General features: G+C 43.3%; 1 protein-coding gene across 1 annotated transcript; it reads right to left on the bottom strand.

Moving 5' to 3' along the window:
* Positions 1–105: 105 nt before the first annotated feature.
* CCDC38 (coiled-coil domain containing 38) lies at positions 106–25,202 on the bottom strand. Its single transcript, XM_063445144.1, has 9 exons — positions 25,174–25,202; positions 23,428–23,591; positions 11,108–11,207; positions 9,383–9,446; positions 6,671–6,822; positions 6,149–6,278; positions 5,869–6,071; positions 4,861–4,954; positions 106–270 (listed from the first exon to the last, which is right to left on the bottom strand). Exons 1-9 carry the CDS (start codon positions 25,185–25,187, stop codon positions 157–159), a joined length of 1,035 nt encoding a protein of 344 aa, XP_063301214.1. The 5' UTR covers positions 25,188–25,202; the 3' UTR covers positions 106–156.
* Between the last annotated feature and the right edge of the window lie 994 nt (positions 25,203–26,196).

The raw sequence follows: 26,196 nt of genomic DNA, 5'->3' as shown, positions 1-26,196 counted from the left end.
TGTTTTAACAGGGTTGGATATTTGTAGAACATGGTCTTATTTTGTGTTAAAGAGTAAAATAAACTGAATTGTAATAACGTGGTCTAAATGCGCTGAATTAATTTTTCATTTATTTTCAAATGTAGAATGTGGCAAACTATGCCAAATGGCCAGTATTTAAGTGAAGAAATACTTCTCTTCCTCTTGCATCCTTCGGATCATTTCTTCGTTATAAATTGTCTTCTGTTTTATGGATGGCGGATCTGACCGAATCATCAATTTCCTCCCCTCCTGTAGGAAAAGGCAGATAATGCTTATAGTTTACAATATTCCTATGCATAGCAAACTAATGTTTTGTGCAAGCTCCTGAAAAATGGGACAGGGACGATTTTAAATATATGTAGGAATATATTTGCCCTATCAAAACATTCCTGATTATAATGGTAAACAATACAAATACATTTTAAGGCTTGTGCATTACATTTTAGCAGTGTTTTTAATTACGCCTCAATCCTGTCCCACTCACCCTCTTCACCCTGCCACACACAAGCCCCTCCAACTATGCCACACTCTCCCCCGCCACACTCACCTTTCCACATTAATCTAATCCGGTCACTTAACCCCCTTAATCTTGTCACACTCTCCTCCCCTCATTCTGTTACACTGCCTCCTCCAAACATGCCCCCTCCACCCCCAACTATGCTACATGCAGCCTGTCACATTAACTTCCTCCAATCCTGTCATACTCCCTCTTCCAATCATGTCACAATTGCCCTGCCACAGTTACCCCTTTACTCACCTTGTCACAGTCACAAACTGAAGACATTCATCATACACAGATGCACAAAGGACACAGGCAGCCCCCATAAACACCGCAAGCAGCAACCCCACACATACAGTCCCAGACACATACTCATAAAGACATACATTCACACACACACTTAGGTAGACCATGCCAGACACTCAAAAACACACACTGGCAATATTGTATACATGACTGCAAGGCTATGTAATCATACCCTGCAGTCATGTATAAATGATTAGCATAATTGCTAATAAAATTTGTTTATTGCAAATTAATTTAGTTGGCAAATTATGCCATAACTAAAGTCAGAGAGCTTACAACAAAGCGGCACACAGAGCTGCAAGCCTCTGAACAATGAATACAGAGACTAGCTCGTCCTTCAATACAACTACAGCACCTTATACACATAATGCAACCCCTGTTTATTTTTTTTTCCACTTTAGGTGTTAGTGGGGGCCTAATGTTTGAGTTTCGCCTAAGGCCTCAAAAAGTCTAGAGCCACCACTGATGACAGGTAATTAAGAAAAAGTTATAAAAATAGAAGTTTAGGCATTATGCCCCAAAGCAGGTTTACAGGAAACCTATAAGAGAAATTATAGGTAACAGGCAAACATAATAGGACAAAAATAAACAGAATATAATAAAGGCTTATGGAATTCAGGTTCATTCTAAGTTTAGGTGATCAGTCTCTTTTGTTTGGAGGTTGTACAGCAGTTATCAGATAGGTGGCACAGGGTTATCCAGGAGAGTTGCAATTAATAGGAATGTTTGTAATGTCCAGGCAGGTTAGGTCCAAAGCAATTGGGAAACAAAGTCCAGTCTGAAATAATCTAGGTTGTTTGGATGGATCAAAGGAAAGAGATTTAAGCAGGTTCTCGGCTATCAGAATGAGCCAGGAACAAATGTCTTGTCTGTATTAGACAATGAACAGCTATCAATATAAAGGCCCTTTGGTTAGCAGGGTGTGGACTCTTATAACACAATTCAGATTATCATTTTAGGCAGGTGTGAGAACTTAGACAAGTGGTGGAAAACGGGTATTGGAGTAAATAAAACAGCAGAAAATAAATGTTTGGCCGTCAGGATAGGATCCTGACAGTTATTACTTTGTGTGTTGATCTAGACTTGAGATTTTTATTTTTTACTCCAATTTCTTTTTTGTGTTTTTTGAGCTTTTTTTTATTATATGGAATATTTTTATTTTAAGAACATTTTTGTATAATGATATTTATATAGCGCCGTCAAATTCCGCATCGCTTTACAATGGGTGGACAAACTGACTTGTAGTTGTAACCAGACAAGTTGGACACACAGGAACAGAGGGGATGAGGGCCCTGCTCAATGAGCTTACATGCTAGAGGGAGTGGGGTAAAGTGACACAAAAGGTAAGGATAGTATTAGACTAGTGACAGTGGCAAGAGAGGAATTAGTTGGGAGCTATTAAGTTTAATTGATACGCTTTTATGAAGAAATGGGTTTTTAATGATTTTTTTGAAGTAGTGAGACTGGGTGAGCATCTAACGGAGGAGGGAAGTGAATTCCACAGGAACGGTGCAGGCCTCGAGAAGTCTTGAAAGCATCAGAGGTGGGAGTACAGACAGAAGATAGACTTAAGTCTTCAGCAGATCGTAAGGGACATACTTGTGTATTAGGGAGGATAGATAGCAAGAACCATAATTTTAAATATATATCTTACAGGAAGTCAATGTAGGGAATGACAGAAAGGGGAGGTGCGGGTGGACAGGAAGATGAGCCTCACCGCCGCATTCATTATGGACTGTAATGGTGCAAGTTGGGAGCTCGTAGGACCACTGAGAAGTGGATTACAGTAGTCAGGGCGAGAAAGGACAGTGGAATGGACCAGCACCTTAGTCGCACCTGGCGTTAAGTAGGGTAGGATGTGCGCAATGCTTTTAAAATGGAAACGACAGGATTTGGCGATAGACTGAACGTGAGGCTTAAAGGAGAGATCAGAGTCAAAGAGAACACCTAGGCAGCGAGCCTGCGTGGTGGAGCTGATGGTAGCACAGGAGTAACAACACTTGAGGGAGGAAAGACCAGAATTTCAGTTTTGGTCAAGTTTAGTTTAAGGAAGTGGGCAGCCATCCAGTTAGAAATAGCAGAGAGGCAGTCAGAGACACTACTCAAGAGGGACGAGGAGAGGACAGGTAGATTTGCGTGTCATCTGCATAGAAAATGATATTGGAAGCCAAAGGAGCTAATGAGTTTATCAAGGGAGGCAGTATAGATGGAGAACAGTAGGGGACCAAGAACTGAACCTAGAGGGACACCAACAGAGAGGAGTTGGGGAGAAGAAGCAGAGCCAGAGAAAGAAACACTGAAAGAGCACTGGGAGAGGTTGGAGGAACACCAGGAGACAGCAATATCTTGTAGACCGATATTGCGGAGGATGAGAAGAAGCTGTTGATGATCAACAGTGTCAAAAGCTGCAGACAGGTCAAGGAGAATTAGGATAGAGTAGTGACCACAAGATTTTGCAGCAAGTAGGATCATTGGATACTTTGGTCAGTGCCGTTTCCACAGAGTGCTTAGCGCGGAAACCAGACTGAAGCGGGTCTAGCAGAGAGTTGGACTCATAGAAGTCTGTCAATCTCGCATACACAACTTTTTCAAGGATCTTGGATGCAAAAGGCAGTAGCGAGATAGGACGGTAGTATTTGTAGATATGCAACATTAATATCGAGGTAAGTGATAGTTGTTGCATAGAATGAGGTAACCAAGAAACATTTTACACTTTTTGCATTTGGCCAAATGTGGCCCATCGTCCTCTTCCATTCATAGTTACAAGGACTCTGACATTCTAACATATACAGGGGTGTATCGAGGCGCCCAGTGGGTAGGACCTCCTTGAGGGCTCCCAGCCCTGAGTGGGGTCTGTGATCCAGTAACGCTGTTGGTATCACGACTCCGCATGAGACACATTGTTGGGGGTTCAGCGAGCAATGCGTTTCCAGAACTCTTTGCAGATCCTGTCAAAATGTGCTTCAGAGTGCTCTTCCCAAGCCTGGATTGAGCGCTCCGAGTGCTGTTGGGGTTGGGGTGTGGTGGCCATCTTGGCCACTCTGTGTGGAGACACAGTCGGCAGGAGATTTTGCTGGTGTGGAGAGGTTAGTTTCCCTAGCGGGGACTGGTCCAAAGGGGGTTGCGGAGCTAAAGAATGATCCTTGTAAGAGGCTGGCCCTGCAACGGGAGATCAGCCGCTTCTCCCTGTCACTAGGCCGCTTGACAGGCTAGGCCGCAAGGGCGGTCAATAGGGATCCCCAGTATAACGTCACACGTCGGGTGTCTTTGCGTTGCTGCTAGTTTCAGGACAGACTCTTGTGAGTCTGCAGACAGCGTGACTATGAGCAATAAAGGCTTGTTTTTTGCTTGAATGTGTCACAGCTAGAAAGGAACATGTTCGGTCAAGTTGGCAGTCAGGCCCCACCACAGACTAAAGCTTATCTACTTGTGCTGACACAACATAAATTCAATAACAAAGATTGGGCCATTGACATTGAGGGGACTATTTACAAATCTCTGTATTTACAACTTAATACTATATGAAAAACCCAAGGCAAAAATAGCTGATTTAGAAAAATTATCAAACTCCACTATAGTGACATGGATTATTTTTTGTGGCCTGTGTTTTGCCACAATTTATTTTGTAATAAATCTGAGTTTTGTGAATTACCATCAGTGTCTCACCCTTTACTATATTCTCTCCCCTTGCGATGTATGTGGTGCTGTACATTGTCAAGCCTCCATCCCTTACCATGCTGAGGGTTTTTTGGTGGTCCTGAAGGGGTTCGCAAGAGGCCTTAACCTCCAGCAGGTGCAGACTATTGTAATTGCTCCCTCACTGCCTTGCGCTCAGTGAGTCAGTGCATGCTGGGAATACAGTGCATGCTGGGCCTCTCCAGAGGTGCAAACCACTCACTATCTGCCCCGGCACCAAACCCTAACTTCTCCTCCAGGCAGCCCTGCTGCTTCCCTGGGGAATGGTTTAAAGAATACAAATATGCCTGCCCAGCACATGGTACTGCATTTCCTGGGCAATAGGAAAACAAGCATACCTTTCTTTTGGTGTCTGCCAAGGCTCTCTGCAGGGTGGAGAGTCGGCGCTGTTCATGGTAGAGCTCTTCCTTTTTAAGCTTCTCCACATGTGCTCTGAAATATTTAAACATTGTGTATATTCATTACATATACAATTGGAAACAACTGACATAGAAATTATACTTTTCTGCTAAAATAGCCAAACTGGAAAAATGTGCTCATTTTCCTTAAAGGATCAATATAGGGTCAGGAACACAAACGTATTCCTGACTCTATAGTGTTAACACCACAATCTAGCCCCCCCCTGGGCCCCTTATGCCTCCATAAATATAACACAATCTTACTTTATTCAAGCCTGAAGCTGTAACTCTGCATGATGTTAGACTCAGAAAAACAAGCAGTCTGCTGACATCATTAGAAGTGGTGGCTTGATCCAATCACAATGCTTCCCCATAGGATTGGCTGAGACTGACAAAGTGGTAGATCAGGGGCAGAGCCAGTATGATTCAATCACAGCCCTGGCCAATCAGCATCTCCTCATAGAGATGAATTGAATCAATGAATCTCTATGAGCAAAGTTCAGTGTCTGCATGCAGAGGGAGGAGACACTGAATGTTTGGATGCATTTTAGGCAGCCATGACCCAGGAAGGATCTCTAGCAGCCATCTGAGGAGTGGCCAGTGAAGTTATCACTAGGCTGTAATGTAAACACTGCATTTTCTCTGAAAAGACAGTGTTTACAGCAAAAAGCCTGAAGGTAATGATTCTACTCACCAGAACAAATTTAATAAGCTGTAGTTGTTCTGGTGACTATAGTGTCCCTTTAATCCATGCTAATTATGTGTTGTTTCAGTGAGACTTTTTATTGTGATTTTTGTCAAATGCTCATTTTAAAAACAATAGATATGCTGAATCTATATCTTTTCAGCAATGTAGATACGATCCATTCCTTACATACTTGAGTTAACGGTTATTACAATAACTCCATAACAGAGTTATATCTGTACCTCTACGTAGATATATATTACCTCTTTTTCTGTTCTCTCAGTTTTCTCTTTTCAGCAACTTCTAGAATGTCTGGTGGCATGAGTTCTAATTTTTCAAGTATTTCTTCGAAACAGTGCTCGATTCCTGCTAGCATATTCATGGCGTCGAAAGGTCCCTGAATCTCCCCGATGCACGCTTTGTACACCTCCGCAATCTTTTCCTTTATTGTTTGGAGCATTGCAGCCTAATAAAAACAATTCGAAACACTGGGAAAAGTTTCATTGTGTTTTTAGAATTGCCTATCAATCTGTATAAAATTACCTGTGTGTCTGGTTTTGACCCGTCAAGGGAAAACATTCCTGCTTTTAGCTTTTTAACTTTCTTTTCTTTTTTGATACAAGCTTCCGTAAGCGATTCCACTTGTTCTTTTAAAATGCTTATTTTCCGCTCTCTATAAAAACACAGAGCAGACAGATTGCCCTGGTCATGCCAGCTGGCTTTAAACCTATCAATACACGCTGCTTGCAGAAAAAGAAAATGATGAGGGAGGCTAGCATCACCGTTAAACATATAACAGTTATTAGGCAATGGGTTTATTTGCCAATCACCAGGTTGTGTTGAATTGGAAACTGAATTTCAATCTTTAACCAGACATCACCGTTTTTGAAAAATCATCTCCTATAGTTGCAGCTGGATTTTCTGTCTTTAAAGGGAATGAAAGTGAAATTTGTGGAAACTGCAATTTAATTGCCATAATACAAGTTAGCCTTTCTGATCATTTTACTGTAAAGAGGGAATTCTCATTATAGGTATCTCACGCATTAGTATTTGAAATACACGCACTCTGCTTTCTGTTTACGTTGGTTTTTCCTTCGCAAAGCTTTTAGGTCTTCATCCAGTTCTTGAGCATACTTGGTCAAACTTATATTCTGGTCTTCTAGATCTACGAAAGCGTCAAGCAGCTGTTTTGGAGCAGTGAAGTACAACTCCAATTCCTAAAGAACAGATTCTAAAATAAAATGTCTAACAGATAAAACTGTATGAGGGGCTGCTTTATCAGCATTTAATTAAAAAAATCTTATAAAACAATACGAATATGAAATGACTGTTTCCAACCTCGAATTTAAAAGAATGAGTAAATGTGCTTTTGAATATATGCAGCTGCACAATGGTAGCTGTGGCTATGTGTGCCTGCCCATATCTTTGTTGCAAGACCAAAGATTATCACACTGTGTGGTTCTCATTTGAGAAGGAGAAGACACCATCTAGGGACCACTGATGCTGTTGGAATCTGGAATTCAACTCATTAAGAGTTGATCCACTACTGCATTTGAATATTTTTAGGATTACATTGTCTCTCCCCTTTTTCATTTCTAGAATACATTCCTTGCTCAGACAGCACTGCCAGTAACATGACATAGAGACCTGGGACTCCCATGTAAAATGGACCAGTATGTTAAGGATATCTTCGGATGCAGTGGAAGGGAGCAGAAGACCTCTCTCTCTTGCTCTTCTTTTCCCTGGCTGGTTAAAATACAGTAGGGGTCCCAAATGTAATTCACCTTGGGGCCACTGGCCAAGTTGTCTTCTCATATGATGATCTCTACTTGTCAATGTGCCTCCCCCACACACAGATACAGGCTCGGCCACACTGCATTACCCTAGTCCTGCTCCCTTATCATTTCCATCATTTGGGAATGAAGGTGCCAGATATATGACATTAAGAATTCGCCAGGTGTCTGGCTAGACAGTCTTGTAAATGAGATGCTGTCTGGTTCCCCCATCCCTACACCAAGTAGTTTGAGACTCGTGCACTATAATAATGGCTTCTGAAAGCCAAGTCTGGCACCTTTACACCAAAGTCCCGAGCAGTTTTGCATGGTGTCTGTGGCGAAACCAACCTCGCCACTGGGCCCTGGAGAAGCCTGTTTGCTAGCCTCCTACCTGCTGACTATGGCCCCTAGGTTATTTGGGGCATATTGTACTGTATATTGCTGCTACTGGCCCTTTTAACAGCATCTATGGACATATTGGGACTTTTGGGACTACTGTCCCTTTAAGACTGTGATACATATTCTAGTGTACTGCCTGTAATATTATATGTGTATTTGTGTGTTAAGTTTAACCTGGGATATGTATGCAGCATTCATCTGATTGTTCGGTAGAATCACTCCATTTATTATATTGAGTGAAACTACCGAACAACCAGACCACCCAGGAATAAGTGTGCCTCCAATTACAGTTTGCAACAATGTTGCAAACGGGTAATTGGCAATCAGTGTAATGTATTCTTTGTCCTCTGGGTGGCCGCCATTCGGGAAACAAACACGTGGCGGCGGCCATCTTAAACTACCGAACAGCGGTGTTTTGCCGTCGAGTGTCTGGAACTAAAATCGGACACTTGACTAGGCAAACACCGCTGAGACCTCCATACTTCCAGAAATTCGTATGGAAACTACCGAATGACCCGCCGTTCGGTAGAAAGAACCCCACAAACAAGGGAATTCATTCAAACCCTCTCCAGGCTCTATAACACAGGCAATTCGCCTGTTTTCATTCCCTTGTTTGTGACCGACCGCAGGGCCAAAATGCATGGAACTGTTTTCGGATACTTTACCCATGCGGTCGGTCAAATCTTTGGAACCCCATATCTCACGAACCATTCATCCGAATTACTTGAATTTTGGATATGTTGTCCCCCTGAATAAGGGCTATCCAGCGATGCTGGATTTAAAGGTGTACCCCCGGGTTTTGGGGTACATCCAGAACTTGGCTGAAAAAGTGTACCGGATAATTGAGTTTAATGTTATCTGAGGGGAGGGGATGTGTGGGCTGAACCATGTATGTGATTGGTTATTTTATGCCTCCCCCTGGGTGTGGCCTGTATGTGGATTAGTGTAATAAAAGCCAGGCTGGATGAGCCAGTCCTGAGTTCCTGTTTTAACCTCAAAGTGATGTGTCGTCTCATTATTGGGGGAAGGATTTATTGTATGCTGTTCCAGTTGACTGCTAGGGGTACAAGCCTATTCGTATGGTTCCTATTCAATGGTCTACAGCATTCATACGCTTGGGAGAATTTAAAGGTTTCTTGGATTCGGTGATTATGGTGTCTGCCAGAGTGCTTGGAGTCCTCAGGAAGCACTAGGAGCATCCATTAACGGAGGTACCAAGTCGGGGTGCCAGGTGATCCGTTACAGTGTCATCTATTGCAACTTCAAAAACACGTGGATAGTGCAAGGGAACAGGGGATTAAATAACTGCATACATATTCCCTAACTCAGTTCCCCCAGCCATTGGAAACCCTGCCCCCTTTCCAGAACATGTATAATGGACATGGGTGAAAAATGAAGGGTAATGACACAACATTGTGTCCTAAGCCAAGTTTCAAATTATTAATATCTATTCCAATGATGTGATTGCAGCACAAAGTAAAATGTTTAATTGACTGTAGCAATATTTATTAACCTTTTACTTTTAGATAAAAAGGAAACAAACCAAGAAAATAATTTTATATTTTTCTCCAAATACATTTGATTAGACTCCCAATGTACATACCTCTTCACTTTCTGAATCGTCTGTCTGTCCCTTGTCCAAAAAGGCACTGGACCTCCTGAAATGTCTGCAACGACAGTTTTAACACAGTGTTTTACTTGTAAAATATATTTGTTTTTATAACTTCTATTTATGCAATATGCAGCTTCGAACCCTACAGTAGATCCCGTCATCCCCTATCAGGCTGGGCAGGTATTTCTATAGCGCATGCACGCGTTAGAAATACTTTGTTCGGCAGAATAGAAGGTTAGTTTCTCCTGCTTTGTCATTGAGAGAGTGGGCTTTTGGCTGCAGCAATTTTTTGCAGTTATTAGCAACTGCGTGGGAGACAGTGGACAAACTCTTCTTGCAGCAAGCAAAGAACATATGTTTTATGGTGTTAGGTGTGTCCTTATAAGAGTAGAATCGAGTTTGATAGAGTTTAGAATTATTGTCAAATCTTTGCCAAATCATGTTAATGTTATCTATGATATAGCCTGCTCCGATCACACAGACAGATGGTGCAGGACTCTATGCAACCCCCTCTCTCTCTCCCCCCCCCCCCCCCCCCACAAAAAAAAAAACAGCATGGTCACACCATTGCATCCACCTCCATGTGTTCATCTAGTTGGTTCTTGTTGACCAGGAAAGTCAGAACTGCACAAGCAGGAGCTTTGTACCAACCACCTGGAGCTCCCACCCTGCCAGAGTTCCCGCTGCTACCTGGTACAACTTTCAACACACACTGGTCCTACACAAGGAAACCTAGAAGAGGGCCAAATGAAAGGAAGCTAAAGGAGGTGGAGTGTTAACAAAAACTAGTGAAAGTAACAGGGGAGGTCCACTTCTCCCTTCTACAGAGCTGAAGAAACTTCTTTATGACTGGCCACAGCCTGGAACTCCTGGTCAGTTTCGAGGTTACCCACATCTCGCAAGAAATTAACTTGATTACTTGGGCTACATACCTCCAATACAAGCGCTTTTTGGACAGTTTACTTATGGGAGCTAGCCATGTCTGGGGGAGATGTATAATTTGTAATATGTACATGTGGGGTTCATGTTTTGGGGTTCATACACGGCACCCTGTTGTCTGGTGGTTAATAAAATCATGTCCAAATTTATTGAGTTATGTCCCAGACATAGAAGCCATGTAGATAAATGCAAAGTTATGCACTTAGGGGTAAAGAATGCCCAAGCAAATTATACCCTAAATGGTATTGAATTAGGGAAAACTACAATTGAGAAGGATTTGGTAATTGTTCTATGCAATAATATGCAATGTCAATCAGCAGTGGCTATGGCCAGTAAGGAATTGTCATGTATAAAGTGGGTCAATAATTCTTGGGATGAAAATAAAATTTTGCCCCTTTATAAATCACTGGAAAGACCACACCTTGCATGAAGAAAGGTTAACAAATTTAAATCTTAAGTAAAACTGAATTTAACACTTTATACATAAACCCGATTGTTTTCATTACTCCTCTTCTCGGTATGTTGTCTCTATGCGGACTGCTAGATAGATTTCTAAAATTGTATTTTTCACAAATCAAAAATGCATACTTTTTTTTTTTTTTAAATACGGTATAAAAATAAGTAAACTATATTAAAAATACTGTGAAGTGAAGAAAAACTGATTAGTTTTGGTAAATTGTATTAAAAAATAAGTAGGGGGAAAAAGTTCTGTGAAAAAGTATTATGATTGACGTGGTCATTTGAGATTTTTTTTTTTCTATTTCTGCTGCAACGTACCTGATTGCCGATAACTTTCTCATTGCTATAATGGATTTACGTGGAAGAGCCGAACTCAGGTCCGGTAAAGTGCCTCCTCTTGTTGGTTTGATTGATAATCCTGCACAGAGAGAGAAAAAAAAAACTAATTATAGTTTCACAGATTTTTTTTGATGACTAGATGAGATATAGAAATAAACTATATTGAGTTGAATAAATTAAATCTAAAAATATTACGGGTCTATATTTCTATGTTTTTGTTCAGTGATATCTAAGGAGAGTTTTATCTAAGTTCCAACCATCGTTATAGAGTTCTATAGTACTGTTGAAATTAAATTTAATGACTCCAGCTGTCCGTATTTTAATTATATTACATCACTGATTTTTGTATGTTTGATTGTTTTTTGTCCCTCGTTGTATGAGTCTGATACCAGGGTAATCCTGAACGTATGGACCAGTATATGGAATTTGTTATCCGTTTCTAAAAAAAAAAAAAAGGGACCAGTAAAAACACAATTCTCTTTTACTCATCATTTTTACTTTTTAATTTAAAATTATATATAACAATATGCAATTAAACATTTTGATGTTGGAAATGCACAATTTTTGAAAATATAATAAACATGTTCACAAAAAAATAAAATAAAAATGTATAGCAGTAGGTAGAAATCAAAGATATATGAATAGTGAGCAACATGTTTAAAAGCTTACTATTAGGTGCAGGTGAGAAAGATGAGTAAGTGAGCATTTATTAGACAGGCTAGTGTACATTCTAAGGCAGGCATGTCAACCCTGCGGCCCACAATGACTATAGTTGCGACCCAGCAGAGGCAGTTCTCTAATTAGGCGTATGGCCTCGCAGCTGCCTAAATTGCCTTAAGGCAGACTAACATGCTAGGTCCTCGGTCTATGGCTTAGGGCCCGGCGGCTAGCCCATTATGCCGCCGAGTGCGAGGCCCTTCCCTCAGTCTGCCCTGAGAGAGAGACAGCACTACAGTCAGTCTGCAGCTCCGCCGGGTGCAGAACTGCAAACTGAAGTATCTTGCACTATCACACTCATCCGCCTTCACCCCATTACACTCATCCTGCCCCTGCCATGCCACACTTACCCTGTCAAATAACACCCCCAATCCTGTTACTCTGTCACGCTCACCTCCTCTCGTCCTGTAACACTCCCTCCTCCAACTGTGCCACACTCACCCCCCGACCCTGCCACACTCACCCCCTTACTCTGCCACACTCACCCCCTTACTCTGCCACACTCACCCTGTCAATTAGTCCCCCTTAATCCTGTCACATTCACCTCCCCTTGCCATGTTACACTTACTCCTCTAACCATACCACATTCACCCCAACCCTGTTATACTGACTTTCCAACTATGACACATTCACCCCAACCCTGTTATACTGACTTTCCAACCATGACACATTCACCCCAACCCTGTTATACTGACTTTCCAACCATGACACATTCACCCCAACCCTGTTATACTGACTCTCCAACCATGCCACATTCACCCCAACTCTTTTACATGTCACATTAGCCCCCTAATCCTGTCACACTTATCTCTTCTCACCCTGTTACACCATGTTACACTCACCCCCCAACCCGGTCTCATTCATTCCCTCGCCTTGTCACATTCACCATGCCACAGCTACCCCTTTACTCATACGGTCACAGTCACCCTTAAAGACAATCATATACACAAAAAAATCATAAAACAGCTTCAAAATGACACAGTTTACAAAAAGGCCACAGGCAGTCCTCCCATATACACTCTTCCATTTACATTCATTTTTGTATACTGTACTTTTCGAAATAAACCTAAGTTTCTACGAAAATTTAAGGAATTTTTTTTTTTTTTGAGATATCCATTTTCAAGAGGTACTGAGGGTAAGGTCCCTGTGTAGGTAGTGTGTCCTGAGTACAAGATAAGATCAGCAAGGCACAGAAACTTAGCGAGCCCCAGAGTTAGAATAAACTGTGTGGACAAATCAAACTAGAGAGACACATTTATCTGGGTGTAAGCTGGACGAGTTCCTGGCTCTGTCTGTGATAATCAGCCGATGCCTGATTTGAAGGCAGTGTGTGAAAGTCAAGAAGGAAGGTCATGATACATCCTCAGCCGAGGTCTGTCATGCCGCGTGCAGCGTGTCAGCAGGTACAAACAGCCTACGCAGGGATAGATGGGTCTGTGGACGACCACCCGGTACACTTGCTTGCCTTGGTTTATAGCACTGTTCTGTGCATTGGCAATGTCGGGTCATGGTTCTCCATAATGGTTGCTGGCTCAGATGTGAGTGGTAGCTCCAAAATTGCGCCATCTTGCTTACACGATGGCTTCCCGCCATGTGGCCATGAAAGGAAAAGTAAACTTGCCTGTGCGTTTTCTGTGCTCCAGCCTCTACTCTCTTTCTTGACTCCAAGCGAAGCCAAAATTTTGCACAGAATTGGTCAAAGTGGGCAAGGATTCCGCAGGGAGATCCCACTTGCATATCTCGGAAGCCTTCTCGTCATACCCCGCTGACATTATTGAGCTAGTCAAAGAGTGATGCCCAAGTGGACAATGACCCCCACCGGTCCAGGAGGGAGGTGGTGGGGAAAATGTACTTGCTGGATCTGAAGACGTGAGATTAGACATCCACCAGGCCTCAGTGTTGAAATGCAGAACTCCATCACTCAAATTTCAGGCTGGAATAGTCCAAAGCAGGATCAGCTAGTGAAATTAGGTGAAGTGTAGAACGGTGAAATAGATGTTTAATCTCTTAATTCCAAGTTATGATGCAGGAGCTCAGCTAGTCTGCATCCTACTTGCTTGGCTGCTCGGCCCTGCCCCTCTAAAAAAAATGTATTAAAGGGGTATAAAGCGCTGCCTTTCACCATGTAAGGAGAAGTCATTATACATAGACAGGATAGGATGCTTTAAATTACCGAAATTTTGTTTCATACTTACCAGTAAATTTCTTTTCCTGGCTATTTCTCATGGCAGCATCACTTATGGGTTAGCTCCACCCTCAGCTGGATCAGGACAGAAAACAATTAAACAATTAACAAGGCTGTAGGCATAAAGGGTTCCTCCTCCCTCCATACTTCAGTCCAATTGAAAAGCTCAGACAAAACCCATGGTGGGAACCTGATGCTGCCATGAGAAATAGCCAGGAAAATAAATTTACTGGTAAGTATGAAACAAAATTTCGGTATTCCTGGCTAATCATGGCAGCATCACTTATGGGTAATACCCAAGCAAACTAGCAAGAAGGGTAGGGAAAAATAATCCACACATTTTAACTGCAATAACATTTCATTTTAATTTGCCGAGCTAACAGAAGCCAACACGCTTCTGCCAAACTTAGTAGAAGAAGAGGCTACATCCAGCCTATAATGTTTTATGAAGGTCATAGGAGAAGACCACGTTGCTGCCTTGCATATGTTATCAGGGGACACCTCTGCCCAATTAGCCCATGAAGTAGCCAAAGACCTAGTCGAATGAGACTTAATCCGTTTCGGAGGAGAAACACCTTTCAGAGAGTAAGCTTTAGTGATGATGTTGGAAATCCATCTACGTAGTGTAGAAGTGGAAGCAGCTTCACCTTTTACTGGAGCCTTCAGGAATAATGAACAAATGATCCGTCTTACGAAATGTACCAGAAACAGACAAATACCTGATCAAGTATTCCCTAATATCCAGATTATGAAGCTTCACCTCTAGCTCCGAGGAAGGTTCAGGAAAAAAGGAAGGTAGAACTATCTCCTGGTGTAAGTGAAATTTTGAGACAACTTTAGGAAGGAATTCCAACTTCGGACGTAAAACCACTCTGTCGTGGAAAACCTGAAAATAGTCCTCTGCACAGGAGAGAGCTCTCACCTCCGAGATTCTTCTGGCTGACGTAATAGCCAACAAAAATAGAGTATTGTACGTGAGAGAAGAGAAAACCAAGTTCTCTAGAGGAGAAAAAGGAATTTCGGACAAGGCATCCAAGACCAGAGGAAGATCCCAAGGAGGAGCATAGTTGCGCAAAGGAGTTCTAATGCGAATGGTAGCCTTAAAGAACCTGGCAATCAGGGGATTTGAAGCCCAAGAGTAGTTACAGAGGGCCGATAGTGCTGAACACTGCACCTTCAAGGTACTCAGGCTTAAACCCTTATCCAATCCAGTTTGTAAGAACTCCAAAATCTGGTTCTGATCAGGTTTCAAGTAGTCTAGACCTTTGTCAAGATTCCAGGACTTAAATGACTCCCATATACGGTGATAATGTCAGGATCCCGCGGACGGCTGCAAGGGGAGGCTGCAGTCCGATCGCGGCACTCACCCTCCAGCCGTCCGTGGTCCCCTTCTCCACGTGGGTTCGGCGAGCGGCATCCCTCCAGCCTCGGATGCCGCCCGCGTCTTCCTCCACGCCCCCCAGCGGCAGCATGCATGACGCTGCACGCTGGAAGACTGTCCAAGATATGTCACGCCGGGGTCAGTCACCTGACCCGGCATTAAAGGCACAGTGCCTCAATCACAGTGGGAGGTTTAGATATCTCCCACGTGTGATTGTTAATTCTGATTGGAAATTATCCAATCAGAATTAACCTGATGGTTTAAATACTTACCTTTCCTGTTCCTCCCTGCCCTGTTGTGGTCTTTGCTTTATGGTATTGATTCCGAACGTGTGATTTCTGGTTACGTACTCTCTGGCTTGTTATATTGACTTTGTGACTTTCTCCTACCCTTTGACCTCGGCTTGTTTCTCGTTATTCTGTTTTCTGGTTCCCCTTACTCGGCTTGTCTCCTGACTATTCTGTGTGTGCTTAGCCCGGCCACTCTAAGGACCGGTACTGCACACTTTCTGTGTGTGTGTCTGTGTGTATGTTAGCGTGTTGGGTTCCCCGAATCGTGACATTACAACAGGGCCATAATGGAACCTGCTGACATACCCCAGCTTTTAGTTAATCAGGAGGCTAGAATGGATGGCTTGGACCACCGTATGGTTCAGTTTGCTCAAGCCTTACAGACCATACTGGCTCGTACTGCACACTTGCAGCCTGCCGTCCAGGAGGTGGCTGCTGCTGTGTCCGAACCCATTGCCACTCCAGTACCCGTTTCTGCTCATGTAGTCCATATGACACCGCCACAGCGCTATAGTGGTGACCCAGCATTGTGTCGTGGTTTTCTCAATCAAATTGACATCCATTTGGTAATGAATCCACGTTCCTATCCCACTGACAGAACTAAAATTGCCTTTTTGATAAACCACTTGTCTGGGAGAGCTTTAGCATGGGCCAACCCCATGTGGGAGAATACGTCTCCTATGTCCTTCGCAGTTTTTTTGACAGCTTTCAAACGCACGTTTGATCAACCGGTAGGGTTGCTTCTGCTGGCAAAGCTCTGCTTAGGGTCTGACAGGTTAACAGATCTGTAGCGGATTACACTATCGAATTCCGCACTCTAGCAGCTGAGGTGGTATGGAATAATGATGCCCTCGTTACAGCCTTTCAGGAGGGTTTGGCCGCTTACATCCTGGACGAAATAGCGTCCAGGGAATTGCCTGTCCTTCTGGACGATCTTATAGATTATATCATCCGTATTGATAATCGTATTAGAGAGAGACGTAGTCAGAGGCGTATGTATACACAGATGTTACCTGCTTTACCCAGTACTGCGTTACTGGCATTACCCCCTTCTAGCCAACCTCCCCCTGAAACCTTGCAATTGGGTGTTACTGGGTTAACTGAGGTAGAGAAATCATACCGAAGAAGGGAAGGGTTATGCCTTTACTGTGGGAAAAGGGGACATCTTCTAAGAACCTGCCCTGAATTGCGGGGAAAACTGCAGCACCCAAGGCCTATAGAGGGGTCGGCCTCGGGTGTTATGTCGTTTACCCCTCACGTCCCCATTACTAGACCGTTTATTACGGTCACCCTTTTTGTTGGAAATTCTGCCGTGATTACCAAAGCCTTGATAGATTCAGGGGCTGCTGACAATCTTATGGATGAGAGTTTTGCTAAAACCACATCGTTGACTCTGATCCAAAAGGTTACTCCCTTGGCCGTGGAGGCCATAGACGGTAGACCATTGGAGAAACCTCTGGTGACCCATGAGACCCAAGAACTGGTTATGTCTGTGGGTGCCTTGCACAAGGAAAGATTGTCCTTTCAAATAATCAACTCCCCTACAGCCTCTGTCGTTTTGGGCTTCCCCTGGTTGGTTAAACACAATCCGATGATTGATTGGGGTTGTTTGGAGATTCTCTCCTGGGGGAAATCTTGTCAAAGGGAATGTATGACTCGTGTTTGTCCTGTTGGCTTGCTTAATGTACCCACAGCCAAACCACTTTCTGTTTATGTTCCTCCTGTGTATGTGGACCTAGCTAAGGTGTTTGAAAAAAGGGAGGCAGATAAACTACCCCCGCACCGTGAATATGATTGTGCCATAAACCTCTTACCTGGTACTATGCCGCCTAGGGGTAAGGTATACCCTCTTTCTGAAAAAGAGAACCAGGTAATGGAGGAGTACATACAGGAAGCCTTAAGTAAAGGTTTTATCAGAAGGTCCTCCTCTCCTGCTGGGGCTGGTTTCTTTTTTGTTGCCAAAAAGGAGGGTGACCTACGGCCTTGTATAGACTACAGGGGCCTGAACAATATAACGATTAAAAACGCCTACCCTATTCCCCTCATCACGGAGTTGTTTGACCGGGTCAAAGGTTCTAAATACTTCACTAAATTAGACCTCAGGGGGGCTTATAACCTTGTTCGTATAAAGGAGAATGATGAGTGGAAAACAGCATTCAATACACGTAGCGGACATTACGAGTATCTAGTCATGCCTTTTGGACTGTGTAATGCTCCTGCTGTGTTTCAGGACCTCATAAACGATGTCCTCAGGGATCTATTGCATGTCTGTGCCGTGGTGTACCTTGACGACATCCTTGTATATTCCCCTGATTTGCAGACACATCATAATCATGTTAGGATGGTGCTTAAAAGGTTATTACAGAACGGACTTTATTGTAAATTAGAAAAATGTTTGTTCGATCAGACCTCGGTGCAATTTCTAGGATATATAATTTCCGAACAGGGTTTCAGTATGGATCCTGCTAAGTTAGAAGCCATACTATCCTGGCCGCTTCCCCAAGGTCTTAAGGCTATCCAGCGTTTTATAGGATTTGCCAACTATTACAGGAAATTTATAAGAAACTTTTCACCACTTATCTCCCCTATAACGAAGCTGACTAAGAAAGGTCTACACCCTAGGGTTTGGACTCCTGAAGCCCTTAAGGCCTTCGACACTCTCAAGAAGGCATTTGCCTCTGCTCCAGTACTACGCCACCCTGATCCTTCCCTTCGTTATGGAAGTGGACGCTTCTGAATCAGGCGTGGGAGCAGTACTGTCACAGAGGTCATCGTATGACGAACCCCTCCATCCCTGTTGCTACTTTTCAAAAAGGTTATCTGATCCAGAAAAGAATTACGATGTTGGGAACAGGGAACTATTAGCTATTGTGTTAGCTTTTAAGGAATGGAGGTACTTATTAGAGGGTTCTAGACACAAAGTTATGGTCATAACAGATCATAAGAACCTCTCCTATATAGCTGATGCTAGAAGGTTGTCCGCCCGGCAGGCTAGATGGTCTCTATTTCTTTCACGCTTCCAATACGTGATTACCTATAGACCTGGTTGCCGTAATGCCAAAGCTGACGCTATCTCTCGACAGTATGAACCTCTAGAATCTGTTAACCCGACCCCTGAACCTATTGTACCTGCGTCTCAGATAATAGCTGCTACCCGTTTGGTTGTTTCGTCTCTTGTTCTTGATAATATTAAGACATACCAAACTCAAGCACCCCCTGAGACGCCTGTTGGCAGACTATACGTTAAAGTGAATGACAGAAAGAAATTGTTAACTTTATTTCACACCGCTAAAACTGCTGGTCATCCGGGGGTTACCAAGACTTATAAGGGCCTCCTTCAACAGTTCTGGTGGCCTTCACTCAAGCGAGACGTAGTGGATTTTGTGCAGGCTTGTCGGGTCTGTACGCAGTGTAAGTCCCCTAATGTGAGACCCCAGGGTCTCCTGATGCCTCAATCGATACCCAAGAAACCATGGACCCACTTATCCATGGATTTTATTGTAGACCTTCCTCCTTCCGATGGTCAGACAGTGATATTAACTGTGACGGATAGGTTCTCTAAAATGGCGCACTTTATTCCGCTTAAGAAACTGCCTTCTGCGATTCAGCTTGCTCAGGTGTTTGCCAAGGAAGTGTTCCGCTTGCATGGGGTACCTGAGGATATTGTATCTGACAGGGGTCCTCAATTTGTCTCTCGGTTTTGGAGGGGTTTTTGTGCTGAGATGGGGGTCTCCTTGTCGTTTACTTCCTCCTATCACCCGCAATCTAATGGTGCAGCCGAACGTGCTAATCAGTCTGTGGAATTGTATTTGCGCTGCTTCACTAATGCGCACCAGGATGACTGGTCTCGCCTCCTTCCGTGGGCTGAATTTGCCAGGAATACGGTGTCTCATTCGTCTACTGGCTTAAGTCCTTTTGAGGTTGCTTATGGGTTTCGGCCTTCCGTCCTTCCCGGTGCGTTCTCCGACAAGGGAATGCCCGCTTTGGACCAGCACCTCGCCTCTTTGCGGAAGATGTGGGATCAGGTCCATGTTGCGCTGTCCCGTTCAGCGGCTGCTCAGAAGAAGTTTGCTGATCGCCATAGGGGTGCGGCCCTTTCCTATGTTCCGGGTGATAGGGTATGGTTGTCCTCTAGGAACCTCCACCTCAAGGTTCCCTCGATGAAGTTCGCTCCCAGGTTCCTTGGTCCCTACAAGGTGTTACGTAGGGTTAACCCCGTTTCCTACTCCCTGGACTTGCCCTCTTCCATGCGCATTCCGAACACGTTTCACGTTTCGCTTTTGAAGCCCTTGCTTTGCAACCGGTTCTCTCGTCCCCTCGGGCGGCCTGTTTCCCCTCGCGCTGTCCCCAGTGATGTGTACGAAGTGGCTGCCCTTCTCGACTCTCGTGTTTCTAGGGGTCGGCTGCAATATCTGGTGGATTGGAAGGGGTACGGCCCTGAGGAGCGATCTTGGGTTTCGTGCTCTGATCTGCACGCTCCCTCTTTGGTCCGCTCCTTTCATGCCCGGTTTCCTTTGAAGCCTTCTGCTTCCCGCCCTCTGGGCAGTCTTCGAGGGGGGGGTAATGTCAGGATCCCGTGGACGGCTGCAGTCCGATCGCGGCACTCACCCTCCAGCCGTCCGTGGTCCCCTTCTCCACGTGGGTTCGGCGAGCGGCATCCCTCCAGCCTCGGATGCCGCCCGCGTCTTCCTCCACGCCCCCCAGCGGCAGCATGCATGACGCTGCACGCTGGAAGACTGTCCAAGATATGTCACGCCGGGGTCAGTCACCTGACCCGGCATTAAAGGCACAGTGCCTCAATCACAGTGGGAGGTTTAGATATCTCCCACGTGTGATTGTTAATTCTGATTGGAAATTATCCAATCAGAATTAACCTGATGGTTTAAATACTTACCTTTCCTGTTCCTCCCTGCCCTGTTGTGGTCTTTGCTTTATGGTATTGATTCCGAACGTGTGATTTCTGGTTACGTACTCTCTGGCTTGTTATATTGACTTTGTGACTTTTTCCTACCCTTTGACCTCGGCTTGTTTCTCGTTATTCTGTTTTCTGGTTCCCCTTACTCGGCTTGTCTCCTGACTATTCTGTGTGTGCTTAGCCCGGCCACTCTAAGGACCGGTACTGCACACTTTCTGTGTGTGTGTCTGTGTGTATGTTAGCGTGTTGGGTTCCCCGAATCATGACAGATAACACTTGGACGTAGATTTCTTCCTAGACAGAAGAAGCGTATTCGTTACTGCCTCAGACAATCCTGTTTGCAGGAGCTGTTCCCTTTCAAAAGCCAAGCCCCCAATCTCAGATGTATGGAGTTGGGATGGTAGACAGGACCCTGGCTTAGCAGATCGTTCCTGATTGGGAGCCGCCAGTGTTCCTCCAAGGACATTTTGCACAGGAGAGGGAACCAGGGCCTCCTTGGCCAGAACGGGATGATAGCATCACTTGATTCTCCATCCAAATTTTCTTTAGTAAGCGATGAATTATCGGTAAGGGAGGAAACATATCCCAGATCGAAATCCCATATTTGAGACAAGGCATCCCTGACCCATTGCCCGATGGTCTGGAAGAAGAGAGAAGTACTTCGGTACCTGAGTGTTCCTGTTCGTAGCCATTAAGTCGATCTGTGGTATGCCCCACCAAAGAGTAATTGCTTGGAATACTTCTGTATGTAGCTTCCATTCTCCTGGCAGAATACTTGGTCTGCTCAGGTAATTTGCCAAAATATTTTGAGGACCTGGTAGATATACTGCCTTTAACCCCTTAAGGACACATGACATGTGTGACATGTCATGATTCCCTTTTATTCCAGAAGTTTGGTCCTTAAGGGGTTAATCCCTGAAGATGATTCTGTGCCAGAGACATAAGAGGAGTTAGTTCCCTCAACAGAAGCTTGCTCCAAGTACCACCAAGATGGTTCACGTATGACGCCACTGCCCTGTTGTCTGTCTGTATCAAAATCCAAGCGTCTTGTATTAAGGGAAGGAACCCTTGAAGGGCCTTGAGAATAGCTCTCAACTCTTAAGTTTGAATGCATTTTTCTCTCCATGTTGGACCACCTTCCCTGTTTCCAAAGAGACCCCAGATGAGCTCCCCATCCTTGTAAGCTTGCGTCCGTAGTAACAATTAACCAATTCGGTTCCTCCAACGGAAACCCCTGACTCAGATTCTTCTTGTTCTTCCACCACTTCAGCTGATTCTTTGCATACTTCATAAGAACAATTTTGTGATCCCAGTTCGGATTGTGCTTGTTGAACTGCCGTAGAAACCCCATCTGGATAGGTTGAATTTCCCAATGGGCCCATCTTACCAGCTCTATCGTGGATGTCAGGGACCCACTTATACAGCACCTGCTTACAGAACAAGGATAACAGGTAAGATGTAATCCAGACTTATAGAAGTCAGCAGCCTGATAGCAGCACAAGAGAAGATTACTCAGCTAAGCTTCTCCAAAAGCCCTTGCCTCCTGTGGAGAATAAGCCCACTCCACATTATAGATGGGGAACATGCATCAGGGGATTTTTAAGGTAACCGACCCCTATAAAACAGATATACTCATTTGTATATATACAGCACCAAATTCAGTTTAGGGAATTAAAGAAATACGAACCCCTGAATTGTGCCTTCCTGAAATCCAGATACATAGTCCAGAATCTTCATGTATGACAGTCTCTAAACTGCACACACCGAACTCAGTTAGTTCTGCCCGTGCAGCCTGATTACTGAGTTCTTCAGATGAAGAGAGGCTGAACTTCATCTGGTAAACCCACGGTAAACGTGGGAGGTGGCCAAAAAATTTAATCTGACTGCAGAATAATTCCTGTTGTCCGACTGAGGACAGAAAAAAGACTGAGGTATGGAGGGAGGAGGAACCCTTTATGCCTACAGCCTCGTTAATTGTTTAATTGTTTTCTGTCCTGATCCGGCTGAGGGTGGAGCTAACCCATAAGTGATGCTGCCATGATTAGCCAGGAAAGTAAAATATCGAAGACACACTTTTCTTATATTAGAATCCCGGGGGGACGAATACTATAAAGAATCTTCCCATAATCCCATTCTGCTTGTGTGGAAAGCAGAAGATGTATACAGTTCCTTAAAACTTCATAGTTTATTTTTTTAAATTCTTTATTTTTCACTCAGTAGACATAGCAAGTGTACATCCACTTTTGGGCTTACACAGAAGCGAACTTGAATACAATTCTTGGAAACATAATGCAGTTCAACAAATACAATGCATGCCCATTCCTTAAAAACCATTGGCATCTGCCGTCTACTGAGGGTTTTTATATTTTTATATAAGGACAGGCATTTAGGCGATATAAGTAGCCCATTCTATTCAATAACTAATCGTACTCATGCAGCGTGCGCTGTTGCAGTGCTCTCTTTAGGGTACTAGTGTCCTGAGCGTAGTAATATTGTGCTCGTGCTACGTTTTTTGGGGACAGTTACCGGACGTCTCCAAAAGTGGAACACCAGGAAACAAAGTCAGGACAGGACCTCGAAAATCAGGACTGTCCTGCTGGAATATGGACTGCTGGGAGGCATGTGCATGTGTATCAGTAACTTTTAAAACAGGGGTGAGTTCAAAGTTTTAAGATCAGTTCAGCGAGCAGATCTAAACGCACTCTACCATTATGAGAATATAGAGCCATCCTGGAGGCTCAGAAAGGACGTGTCACACAAAGATTTCAGTCCGTTTGTATCAGCTCTTAGTAGTAACAGGAAAGTACATACTCCTCATAGCCTGTGGGAGGACAACCTGCAGTTTCTTTCTGCATGCTTTTTGGTTTATTTTCTTTTGTATTTGATCATCTTTCCACTGAGCCGGGGATAGGCCGGTAAGAATTTTTTCACATTGCTTGTACTCTTTGAGAACCTCTTCATACAGCACAATGTCACTGAAAGGACAGGATTACACAGATTTTACATTTTAATTTGCGATACCTCCATTCGATATTCACATTTTTTTTCAAAATTATTTTCCGGTTTAGATTTAAATATACACTACAAGGACCATAACCACTATAGCTTTTTGTAGGGCTTCCAGGGTTAGGAAGGTATAAACACAGTTGCTCATTTTTTTTGTGAAACAGTTTTTCCATTACAATATGTTGTAGTAGTTATGGTTCTTGGAATGTGTTTTGATCATTGAAGGGTTTCTTTATAAAAGAACACTCCAAGTACCAGAACCAGTAGTAGTGATGTCCCCATCCTAGGTAGGGATGTGGTCATAGATAAAGGTAAATAAAGGGTTAAAACCTTTGCCTTAGTTAAGTCCTTCCACATCTGAAAGGGTTAAAAGTTCATTCCTTCACTTCTGATTCTGTCACCAGTCTTTGGGGCACATTCCTTTCTGAAATGTTACTTTTTTTTAACCTTGGTATTCTAGCATAGCTTACATAACACTTTCACAAGTAAGTCATTGTTGCTTGTTTTCTTGTACGCATGCGCAGTAGACTAATGTCATAATAAATATGCAATGCTTTTGCAATTAAAGGTGAGATCATGTTCAAGCTACAACGAAGAGAGTCTGTGGTTTTATTATCAATTCTCCCGAGCGCTCGAACACCTAATTAGGAGCCTCTGGTTATCTCTTGGATGATCTTATTCATGATACATTTCTACATCAACGCCATTCTAGAATGGTTGGATTTCTTACCTGGGGTGCATCAGGTGCCACTCCCTGCTTTCCACTATCGCTACAGGAGAACTGGAGGCAATTTAGTGGTTATGGTGCCATAAGTAGTCAAACCATTTTGGAATAGTTTGACTTCTTACCTGAGGTCTGGTTGGCGCCGCTTACTGCCCCCACTATAGCTACAGGAGCGCCAGATGCTCCTGCTTAGGGGATACCTTTTGCTTTTCTTAGCCAAGCGCCAACTCATTGGTTGAGTGCTTTGAGCTAAGCCCTGCACTGACGGGCTTAGCAAAGACAAAGAGCTCCTTGGACTCAGTCGGCTGTAATGGAGGTAGGGCACGGCACCCAGCACACCCCAGGTAACAAGTCAAACCATTCTAAAATAGATTTGACTGCTTACAGTGGTAGGGGTCTCAGGGCACTCCTGGCACCATAACCACTACAATGTGCTGTAGTTGTTATGGTGCTTGCAATGTTCCTTTAAAATCAAATTTTTCAATGCATAGAAGAGATCGCAGCCCTCTAGTTAAATCAGTTAGTCATTTTTAAGTTAAATTCCCTTCTCACAGCCATAAAGATGGCAGCAGACAGACGGCATGTCTAAGGGACAAAAGACCTCATTGCACCTTAAGTCTGATGCATTTTGAGCATTTGAGCCCTTACTCAGACTTTTTTTTTTTACACTCTTCCTTATTTGACTTCTGTTTGACAATATAATCAATTCTAAGTATCTAACATAAAACAAATGAACTGCAGTTTTCCCGTTTTAACGGTCATCGCGTTTGCAATTTGATTTTCATTACATCAGTCACTATAGAAATAAAATATAATTTCATCTTTACCTCTTAATTGCCATTAACTCCTCTGCAGTTTTTCGTATTGCTGCCTTTTTATCAAGCTTTGCTTTAGTCGCTTGATTTACGCTAAAAACATCAGACAGATAAAATTAGGAGAAATGAGCTTTTAGATGTGTGCTGAAAATCTAGAACAATAAACAGGTGCTTACGTTTTTTCAGCTTCCAATGCAGCTTTTTCCTTTTCTTTGAGAAATTCTTCAAAAGCCGCAGTTTCCTCTGCAAGATTTTTTATGGCATTTTTCAATTCCTTTTTTTCATACATCAAGGTTTTTTCCAAATCTCTAATCTCATCTTGTTTCACAAACTAGGACACCAAGATGTGTACGTTAATTATTTTTGTCTGTAATGCACTATTAAAAAGAAACTTCACTGTTTAAATATGATATGAATTGAATATATACACACACAAAATGTGAATGTGTGTGTTTGTTAAAGGTATGTGTGGCACAATTATTATATGAGAAAAATATATTTGAAGTATATTCCCATTGAGATATATAGATAGATAGATAGATAGATAGATAGATAGATAGATAGATAGATAGATATAGATATTTTGTATACCTGGTTGACTAGGAATAGGAAATAGATGATATAAGACATAGGCCAAATCCCTTAGTATTTTTGTGTATGTTTTAAACAAAAAATCAAAACGTTACTGTGGCAAAACCTAGCCACTTCTGGAACACTGGACTTTACTTATCAAAAGGTTGTCTGTATTTTATGCTATATTATGTATGTATTCTGCTATGTCTTATGTGGCCATTGTAATTTGTATGCTAGCAGCCGTAAGCCACTAGCATTCAATTACTTTGTTTCACGAACCGCGACTATCCGGGCAGTTCGTGAAACGAATATGGGCCCCCCGATAGACCACACATTAAGGAACAATGTTGCAATCGGTAATTAAAGACTTTCCTAGATGGTCGTCGTTCGACTACCGACCACGCGGCGGTCGGCCATCTTGGATCCTTTGTCTCTTCAGCAGTGTTTGGTCGTCGAGTGCCT

This window comes from Pelobates fuscus, chromosome 3, assembly GCF_036172605.1.
Source record: "Pelobates fuscus isolate aPelFus1 chromosome 3, aPelFus1.pri, whole genome shotgun sequence".
Lineage (NCBI taxonomy): Eukaryota > Metazoa > Chordata > Amphibia > Anura > Pelobatidae > Pelobates > Pelobates fuscus.
Note: the sequence above shows the minus strand (reverse complement) of the source record. Positions and strands in the feature narration are given on the sequence as shown.

Excerpts from the sequence above, each read along its gene's own strand:
- CCDC38 (XM_063445144.1), bottom strand. Across the intron at positions 6,072-6,148 it reads GGTCAAAACCAGACACACAG|GCTGCAATGCTCCAAACAAT; the intron begins GTAATTTTATAC and ends TGTTTTTATTAG. Across the intron at positions 271-4,860 it reads TGGCAGACACCAAAAGAAAG|GAGGGGAGGAAATTGATGAT; the intron begins GTATGCTTGTTT and ends CTTTTCCTACAG.